General features: G+C 47.2%; 1 protein-coding gene across 5 annotated transcripts; it reads right to left on the reverse strand.

The window, feature by feature from the left end:
• Window positions 1–369: 369 nt before the first annotated feature.
• Herpud1 (homocysteine inducible ER protein with ubiquitin like domain 1) lies at window positions 370–9370 on the reverse strand. Of its 5 annotated transcripts, none has more exons than XM_021170084.3 (8): window positions 8915–9370; window positions 6254–6331; window positions 6092–6163; window positions 4841–4971; window positions 3873–3995; window positions 3204–3554; window positions 1832–1937; window positions 370–1138 (listed from the first exon to the last, which is right to left on the reverse strand). In XM_021170084.3, the coding sequence occupies exons 1-8, from the start codon at window positions 9353–9355 to the stop codon at window positions 974–976; spliced, it is 1467 nt and encodes a 488-aa protein (XP_021025743.1). In that variant the 5' UTR covers window positions 9356–9370; the 3' UTR covers window positions 370–973. The 5 variants fall into 5 exon arrangements, with proteins under 5 accessions (XP_021025743.1, XP_021025742.1, XP_085699821.1 ...); XM_021170083.3 differs by having other exon boundaries at window positions 6092–6166; XM_085843695.1 differs by lacking the exon at window positions 8915–9370 and adding an exon at window positions 7980–8000 and having other exon boundaries at window positions 6092–6166.

Genomic DNA, 9370 nt, shown 5'->3' on the forward strand with positions numbered 1-9370 from the left:
GGCAGATGTAGCTTTAAAGTCACTCATGAGGAACCTGGGTTGGTGACTAAAACCTTCCAGGCTCATCCTTTCCTCTCTCAGTTGAAATAGAAGTTTCTCAGAAGAAAGACTTAGGCCAGTCCCTTGAATTTGGGGGAATCTAGTCTTGGTGGGCTCCTACATAAGCTGGTGACATTTAGGTGGGAAATGAGGCCACACAAGAGGCACAGCCCTGGTTACCAAGAGCCTCTGCAGCAGCCTCGTCCCTTGCTGGCACAAACAGTCCTTTAGGAAAGAAGCATTTGGGTTACTTAAGAATCAGCAGCTCAACTCTTGATTCTCCAGTGACAAAAGACACAGCAAGCTTGCCAGGACAATGGGAGTCTCTGCCACAGTCATTCATAGCAAAACTTTATTGAACAGAAAACTCGGCAAAGGTTTTACCTCTGCCAAGTCGCCACCCTCGGTTTAAAGGAAAGCACTGCATTTTAAAAAGCAATTATACATAAGTCTCTCCTAGAAAAGTCCTGCTAACATGTCTAGCAATTCACTGATTATATAAAGTAGTACACTTAGTGTAATTTGAACATTCCAACAGGAATCAAATCGAACCAGCAGAACCATTTCTGCATCTATGACTTCCATGTAGAGCACACATGCACACACGTCTATGACTTCCATGTACAGCACACATGCACACACATCTGGGGAGGTGCTCAGGCAGAACATGCGACCCTGGGCCTTCTGCTTACAGTGCCTATGAAACTACATACAGTATACATTAAAGCTCTTCAGAATAACGACATGAGGGGCCCTGTTCAGTTTGTACCATGGCTTCATGTCTTAGTTTGTGCTTTTGCTTGGCACAGAAGCACATGTCATCCTGTGGGTTTTCAATGACTCTGTCGAGTCCACGCCAGGGGAGGAAAAGGAGCTGGAGCCAGACGATCCAGTCCGAGCTGTCAAAGCCACCAGCGACAGAGCACAAGGGCCATCAGTTGGCTAGGGCTGGTGGGCCTTCTGGAAGAAGAGAGGCAAAGAAAGTCTTGAAGACTAGCCATGCTGTGCTCATAAACGAGGGGCTGGTGTGCTCAGGGTCCAGCACTTCGCGGTCTGGGGGGAGGCGGTTGGGGTCTTCCATTTCAGGGTCCATACCTCCCTATAGGCAAAGACACAACAAAAAAATGATTAGGGTCTAGAACAACACCTATCCTGAAGAAGTCAGGTCTGGATAAAGCCTGGCAGGCTGACAAGCACTGGGGATGAGCCCTTGGCTACAGGAGGTACCTCTCCAATTCTATAGCACATCTACAATTGACCTTCCATAGTTCAAACACTTCCCTTGGCCAGCGTCAGAGAAGGGGCCTTCGGTTACTATCAAATAGTAATTAACTTTGCTGCACGCTAACTAGTCCTCTAATTTGGGCCATGCCCTGAGCTGAAAGACCAATCTGGCATCTCAGTGTTCTAAAAGCAGACTACAGAGGCAATTTCCGTGATAAAGTATACCCTTCAGGATTATGCATTAATCTGCCTTATGACGAAAATCTATTCTGAGATGTGGTTATGTACCCAGTCAATTTGAATAACTATCCACCAGCAGTTTCCATAGTTAAGTATACAGTTACATATCTCTTATTCTCAAAATGTGGGTCAACCCCCCATCATTACATATGCAAAAATCCCAATTGCCATATGCCTATATAGAATATTGAAAGTCTTAAAAATAGTTGCCATAAGAATAATTTAAAAAAAAAAAAACCTAAAATACTTAGCCTTAAAAAATGGCAAACCACTAGTTTACAAGTCTGCAAGCTCAGGACTAGAGCGGGCTGGGCAGTGAGGCCTGTACCTGGAGGTTATTGTTGGGGTCCTGGTTGGCAGCATCTCGAGGACCACCATCATCCGGGAAGTTCTGAACTGGCCTCTGTCTGAACGGAAACCACCCGACGTGGTGCCTTTGAAGGAAGCACAAACATCTCAGCTAAGTCACTGTAGGATTCACACAAGAATCTGAAGGCCCCAAAGCTTACGCGATACTACCTGTGCAGCCAGTCTGCCAGCCCCTAGATTCTCTCAGGCCTCTGGTCCTTAAAAGCAGGGGGTGTGTGTTTTATTCACCGGCAGTAAATAGTAATAGCAATTCTGCCTTGGCTACAGAGTGAGGTCAATGCTATTGACCAACTCAGCAAGACCCAGCCTCAAAAAAAAAAAAAAAAAAAAGAGAGAGAGAGAGAGAGAGAAAGGGACGAGCTGAAGCTATAACTTAGTGGAAAGTGCCCACTTGCCTGGAGAGAGGCGGGGCAGCCTAGGGTTCAACTCCAGCCTCACAGCATCAAAGCAAACCAAACTCAACAGATATGGTAGATATAATCATATATAAAGCTGCTGTAATCATATATATGTGTATGTGTGTATCTCTCTCTCTCTCTCCATATATATATATATATATCATATAATAACAACCTTAATTTGGTCATAGAAATATTTGATTCTAGACATAGAAATGTTTGATAAAAGGCTTTAACTGGGAAAAAAATCTACAAAATTCAACTTTCAAGACAAAATATTAAGAATGCTTGTGCTTCTTACATTTTGAAAAACTAAAATAAAACCCAATTTTACTATAAAGGAAAACTTCCTTCTTTCCGTTCTAACCAGTGACCTATCCTTCTAGGCCAAGCTTTCTGGGGCTATGTCCTCCAGGTGAGCTCTCCTGCACACTGCTGGAAACTTTGAAGCATATCTTCCTGTCACCTACTTAACTACAACCAGCCCCCTAGCTGGGAAATCCTTCAGACACTGCCAAATGTCCCCGGGAGAAAGATGCAGAATTATCTCCAGCTGGCAGCTGGAGCAAACACAGGGTGTGCGAAGGGTCACTGGCCCTGCATAGCTGTGACGACGCTGTCTGAACTTTGTCCTGAAAGGCAGCTACGGCCTGATAAAGGACACCCTGTCCTTCTGGAAACAAACACAGCCTCTTATGCTTCAGGGTGGCTCTGTACTGTACTTCATGAGTCTGACAGCTCATTTATCCACCGACCAGACGATGAAAATATTTTTCTTTTGCTAACACAGGATTTCTGCATTCCAAAAAGTGCCAGAGTGACAAAAATGTAAACACACCTCCTTTAAGGGTCACAGGCTGAAAGAATCTATCTATACTCAAGTGACAATATAGTGTCATTTTCAGTAAAGGTAGAGAGAGCCCACGTGCTTACAGGTACATGACTACGGTGGCGCCCATGACCATGAGGAATCTGCTCAGCGAGGAGTAGAAGTAAAGGATGCTGAGGAAAACGGAAAATGTTGCTGCAGAATAGGTCCAATCCAACCAGTCTCGGTTTATCTCATCATCTTCCTCCACCAGGGGGCCACCTTGTGCATTCATCCGCAAGTTCTGATTGGCTCCAGGATTGACAACCGCTTGAGCAGCTGCATTCTGATTGGCCGGCTGGTTTTCTGCTGGAAACTGGTTGTGTATAGGAGCCGGAGCCGGTGTAGAGACCACAGGTATCTCCTGTGCACTTGGTGTCGGGACAAAAGCTCCTGATGCAGCAGTGGCAGCTAAGCTAAAATAAAAACAGAAGCAGATGCAGCTGAAGGCAGGGTGTCATGGAGACAGGCTCTCTCCGCAGGTTAGGCAGTACTAGACATCATATCTATATGATGTCTTTTCTAAGAAGAGCTATACCGCAAAGCGTATCTGGAACTAATTCTACATCAATAGACAAGTCTTGAAGCTGCTATCGTTTCTACCCTACTCCATCCAGAACCACAAAAGACAGGGTTCTAGGAGTCGGGAAAACACACCTGTCTCTCCATTTGACACAATGGCAATGATGGGATTTCTTGCCATTCCCAGCAGCCACACCCACAGTAGGACTCACTATTGCATGTAGTACTGCCTTGCATAGATCTGCTGGAACCAGGAGAGCTGCAGCCACCCATACGTTGTGTAGCCAGAGAAGCCAGGCCCCAGGCCTTGGAAAGTCTGCTGGACAGTCTCAGGCCTGTACGCAGATTCAAACAAAAGAACATGTCGAGTTAGTCCAGGATGACAAGCTTAATACTAAATTATAATCAGCAATAACAGTCAAAGAGACAGGACAGATGTCACAGTAGCCATCTCTATGATGCACCCTGGAAGTCGAGGACAGCAGCGCTGTGGCTCATCAGATCCCATGGGAAACAAGAGCCCCGTCCTGCCCTGGAGTCTCATTGTATTGGCAGGGAGTTGCTGGACGCTTTCTGCACAGCCGTGCAAACAGACTAACGCTTCCCCTCTCAGGTCTCACTCGGGATTAAATCCACGGATCATGCTTTAGAGGGGAGTGCCCAAGTCCTCCCTGACCCCAGGGTAAGAGTCTACACTGTGGCGCTTCTGAGTGCCGTGACAACCCTCTCTGTGTTTACTGCTCATCTGGTATCCCACACAGGTTGATAGATACCCAACAGCCTTGTAGAAAGATTCCACCCTAATTTACAGAGAAAGCCCAAGTGCAGCTCAGAAAACTAGGGGACTCGTACAAGCTCACAAGCCAAAGGAACAGGCCTGGACTTTCAGACACATCTGTGCTGGGCCAGGCATGCACCAGCCTTCCTTCCCTTGCTGGGAGCAAGCATCTGAGAAGCTGAGGGGCTGTGTACTTCCCCTCCACACTCCCCTGTCTCTGTGTAAGTCCTGGCTGTCCTGGAACTCGATCTGAGATCAGGATGGCCTTGAACTCAGCGATGTGCCTGCCTCTGCCTCCTGAGTACTGGGATTAAAGGAGTGCGCCACGATGCCCAGCTTAAATACGCCTTATTTTTATATTGACACAAATGAAGTACAATCGTGTTCTTCATGGACACTCACCTAGAGATGTTCTCCCATCCGGAGGGAGAAAGGTTCCGAAGAACTTCTCTTTGCCGTAAACCATCACTTGAGGAGTCCCCAGGATGCTGTGTCTGATTAGTGTTGTCCGGCTGCTCCGTGGATTCAGCACCCTAAATTAAGTAACATAAACGTCAGAACAAAGGGCCTGATGCAACTCTTTGCAATCAAGCTAAAAGAATTACTTTGCTACCAGTGGCTTATAGCCCTCTCCCCACCCCACAACCTGACAAAATGAACATACAGATACTAGGGCTGAGGAATGTAGCCCAGTGGTAGAGCTCTTGCCTTGCCTGCGTGAGGTCCTGGGTTCAAGCCCCAGCAAAAGCTCTCTATGCAGACACCAGTATCGAGACACACATACAAATAAAAAAGATAACCCATGTTTTTCTACTGTAGTCTCAGAAAATCTTCTGAATGCAGCTATTATTACTGAGAATGCTTCCCACTGAAGCTAAAATGTACAGTGTTAAACCCAGGAGTAGGCCTAGAAATCAATGTGACAGACAGGATGTGCACATATAACTTGGCAGCAACGTAAAGGAAAAAGAATTTTCCATGTGATACTCAGAAGTTGTGAGAAATACAAGTGAAATACAAATTTAAGTTAAATACCACGCTAGAATATGGAGAGTGCACATATAAGCAAGAAAAGCAAATGTGTTTTATTGTCAAAACAAAGTCTTTAGAGATCATGTAATGAAGACTGTGGTCTTTCCCTACCCAAGTCATCCTGACAGAAATTTCTACAGGAAATATGTTTACTTCTCTACTCCTTATAAAATTCATGTTCCTATCCAGGTGGGTGTGACACAGGCCTCTAACCTCAGCACTCAGGAGGCAGAGACAGGCTGATCTTTGGGAATTTGAAGCCAGCCTGATCTACAGAGTAAGTTCCAGGACACCAGGACTACATAGAGAGACACTGTCTTGAAAATAAATAAAGTTCCTTTGGGAAATGTGTTCATTTCTATAACCCCCACTTTCACGTGCCATTCTGGCGCTGTGTTCTGGGCACACAGCAACCTCAGGTCAGGGGACTGCCTTTGCTTTTGCACACGGCACACAAACAGCAGTCTGCTCAGCCCTTAGTGTGCTGAGAACACAGCCTCTGAGACCTGGCATGCCTTGGGGAAATGCGATCAAGTCTCCCTTCGGTTTTACTCAACTTCCTTTCTCCCTCCCTTGAGAATCAGAGACACAAGTAGCTATTATCATAAAAAGATGCCATACCTTTGTGCTGGTTTCTGGCATTTTGGAGGGAATCTTCACATTGCACACAAGGTGCAAAACATGTCGCTTTTCCTGCTGATGTAACAAGAGACACCTCAGGGCCTGACTTCAAACACAAGCGTTCGACACCACCCCAAAGCAAGAGCTAAGGACTACAAATACCTTTGGAAGCAAATCTTGGAGACACTGGTGATCCAACAGCAGCTTCCCAGAATAAATTAACCTCTGGTCCTCTGGACGCTGATCGTAAATGGAAAGAAAAGCACACGTCAGCTTAGATTCCAACAAGTTTTTTCCCCTGCCACCACGGGAAGACTTTTTTTTTTTTAAAGAAAAATTCTCATATATAAAACGTTTATTTAGGAAGTGCTTGACTTTAATCTCAAATATGCAAATAAATTTGGGAAGCAAATGACCCCCTAGCTCATAAAAACTATGCCACTTTACTTCTTATTCACAGGGAAACTGCTTTCTGCTACTAAAAACACAAATTGTATTTCGTGCTTTGGCAGCAATGAACTCTAAAGCCAGAGAAAAAACAATTTACTTTTGATCAGTCTTCTTCTATGCCACCCGATGTTACCTGCTGCTAGAATCAAGAGTCCAACCCATATATTCTCCTCTATACCAGTGACTTTAAGGACACAGAGTCCATATGCCTTTTTATAATTCTCATCTCTAAAATCAATTTTTAAATTTCTCCTAAGCCATATTTTTAAAAGTATGTCCTTAAAAGCAATGGCCTCAAAATAATGGCTATTACCCCACAGGTCACCAGCCTACACACCAGAATAACCCACTAAGCAAAACTTGGAATTAAGATGTTCCTTCCAAACAGCCTGAAATAAAAATTAAATTAAATTAAATTTTTAAAAAACTGAGCTCATATCTAGACTCTCAGCAAAAAGGTAGCTCAGGCAGAAGTTTGAGGCCATCCTGGGATATGAATGAGCTGCAAGCAAATCTGGCTAGGGAGACCCTATCTCAAAACACTGCTTCCCAAAAGACCAGGAAAACTGTACCCACCTAGGCATGGTGGCACATGCCCACAAGCCTGGCACATGAGAGGTAGAGGCAGAAAGATCAAGAGTTTATGGCCAGCCTCAGACTATTAGGAAGCCTGCATCTTCTTATCAACATCCATAAGGACTTTTTGACACTACACCTAAAACACATATTGGATGCTGTGCTCCACGCTGTTTGGACTGCTTTACCGACAAATGCTGTGCACACCAATTTGCAAAATGCTGTTCTAAATGTGAAACCAACCACCAGCAAACGGTAAAAACCAAACTGACCCTCTGTCCTCACCTGGAAGGCCAATTTGAAAATAAAATGTTAAGCAAATAACTATAATAAACTTTTATCATCACCCAATGATAAGTACTACTACAGAAAAAAAAAACATGAACATGCCTTCTTCCTTAATTACTGAGAGACTCACACTATGTATAGCCCAGTCTGCAAGACATGCTCCTCCTGCTTTGGCCTCTCCAGTGACATGACAGAAGCGCACCACTGCGTCCATTCCCGGTATTTTTGTAAGGTACAGATTTGTACACCCAGGAGACCTACTGGTATTTACCAGCTTAGGTCTTCAAATCCAAGGGGCCCAATGTTCCTCGCCTGAGGAAAACAGGCCTCAAAACAGCTTTTACAAATGATGCAACCAGACCCGACAGGAGCATCATTTATGCACCTAACTGCCACCTCCCAACAAGAACACCTGGTTTCTTGAAAACAACCACGGAGATCCTGCACACTGCCCCGACCAGTTCCAGGGGCTTAGACGCTTACACCCAAAGTGATAAAGTTCCTGGCCAATTCTAAAAGGAAAAGCCTTGTTTACATTCCCGACAACTCGGAACAAAAACAAACTGAAACCCACGCGCCACAGCCGGTTGGAGCTCTAAGGCCACACTGTTCAAAGTCCTCATCTGCAGCCACCCGATTGCCCTCTCCTGTCGGATCCAGAACTGTACTCGTGGACACTTACATAACATCAGAGAACAAAGTAAATACAGGAAGGTCCAGCGCACAGCCTCCGTCACGTGGCAGGGACCGGAGGGGTGGGCGGGGCTAAGGAGCTGTTGACAGATGTGTCAACCAAAGGGGGCGGGGGAGGGGTGGGGAACCCCACGGAACAAGAAAGTCTCCTAACTGACCCACGGTTGTCATCAAATCAGACTCAGGGCTTCCTTTCTCAGTCATCCTTCGCTAGAAAGTTAAGGGGGCTCCTCCCCGAGACTAAGTGCGGCGCGACAGGGAGGGGCGGCCAACGGAAGGCTGCAGGAGAGGAGCCATGTCTAGCCTATGGGCGTGGGACCTTCAGAAGTTGGTGACTGAGCACGCACCCCACCCTCTAGCCAATGGCCCAAGCTGGCACATATACTCGTCTGCCCTCGGTACACCCAGAAGTCTCGTTTGGCAACATTTACTTTTCTTATTTCTACCCATCAGATGCAAGCCGAACTGGGAACACCCAGTCAATCACTTAGTAGTTTGTGGAGGGTCACTGGGACTCGGATGGGGAAATGACTCATTAAGGTCAAATTACTGTTTCCCTGGGAGGATGAGGAGGGGGTACAGGGACGTGGGGCAGATGTGTGACAGCCTTGGGAGTTAGGTGTAATGGGAGGTGAAGAGATGAGGGGCTAGAAGAGGGCAAGCGCGGACTGGTGGAGGCCCAGAAGAGATGACAAGCGCTAGGGCGAGCAGAGGGGCACAGGAGACGGTTGGGCAGGAAGGTGACTCGCGCCCTGTGGTGTGTGACAGGTGAGTTCAGGCAACCCTGCAGGCGTGGTACCCCGGGGTCCCACTCACCGGGCGCTCGGGGTAGACTCGGCTCAGGTGGGCCTTGAGGCGACTCACACTCCAACTGCGGTCGCCACTCAGTTCCAAGTCGCGGTGGCGCTGATTGGGGCTCTTCACCAGCAGCGTGACGGGCTCGGGCTGTGGCTCGGGCTCCATGTCTGCGTCGCTGGCGGCTCGACTGCGCTCAGGGATGCCGAACGGGCGGCGACGCAGCCGTCTGAGACCATACAACGACACTTGGCGTCTTTGGGACACGCGCCCCCGTCTCGGGTACCTTTTATGGGCGCCCCGTGCCAGGGCTCCGCAGATAGCGCTCTCTGTGGCTGCCATCCATTGGCTGAGACAGAGGTCAGTGTCCAACGTGGCCCAATCAGCGCCCGGAGAAAGGCGGAGGAGAGGCGGGCTAAGCGCGAGGGTGCGGGCTGATGCAACCCGCCGTGGTTGCGTCATCCTGAGTCCCGACAG

This window comes from Mus caroli, unplaced genomic scaffold (assembly GCF_978045245.1).
Source record: "Mus caroli unplaced genomic scaffold, Mus_caroli_1 scaffold_10, whole genome shotgun sequence".
Taxonomy (NCBI): Eukaryota; Metazoa; Chordata; class Mammalia; order Rodentia; family Muridae; genus Mus; species Mus caroli.

Excerpts from the sequence above, each read along its gene's own strand:
- Herpud1 (XM_021170083.3), bottom strand. The coding sequence starts at position 9,355 with ATGACGCAACCACGGCGGGTTGCATCAGCCCGCACCCTCGCGCTTAGC. Across the intron at positions 6,332-8,914 it reads GAGTCTACCCCGAGCGCCCG|CGTCCAGAGGACCAGAGGTT; the intron begins GTGAGTGGGACC and ends ATTTACGATCAG. Across the intron at positions 1,938-3,203 it reads GCCACCGTAGTCATGTACCT|GCACCACGTCGGGTGGTTTC; the intron begins GTAAGCACGTGG and ends CTTCCTTCAAAG.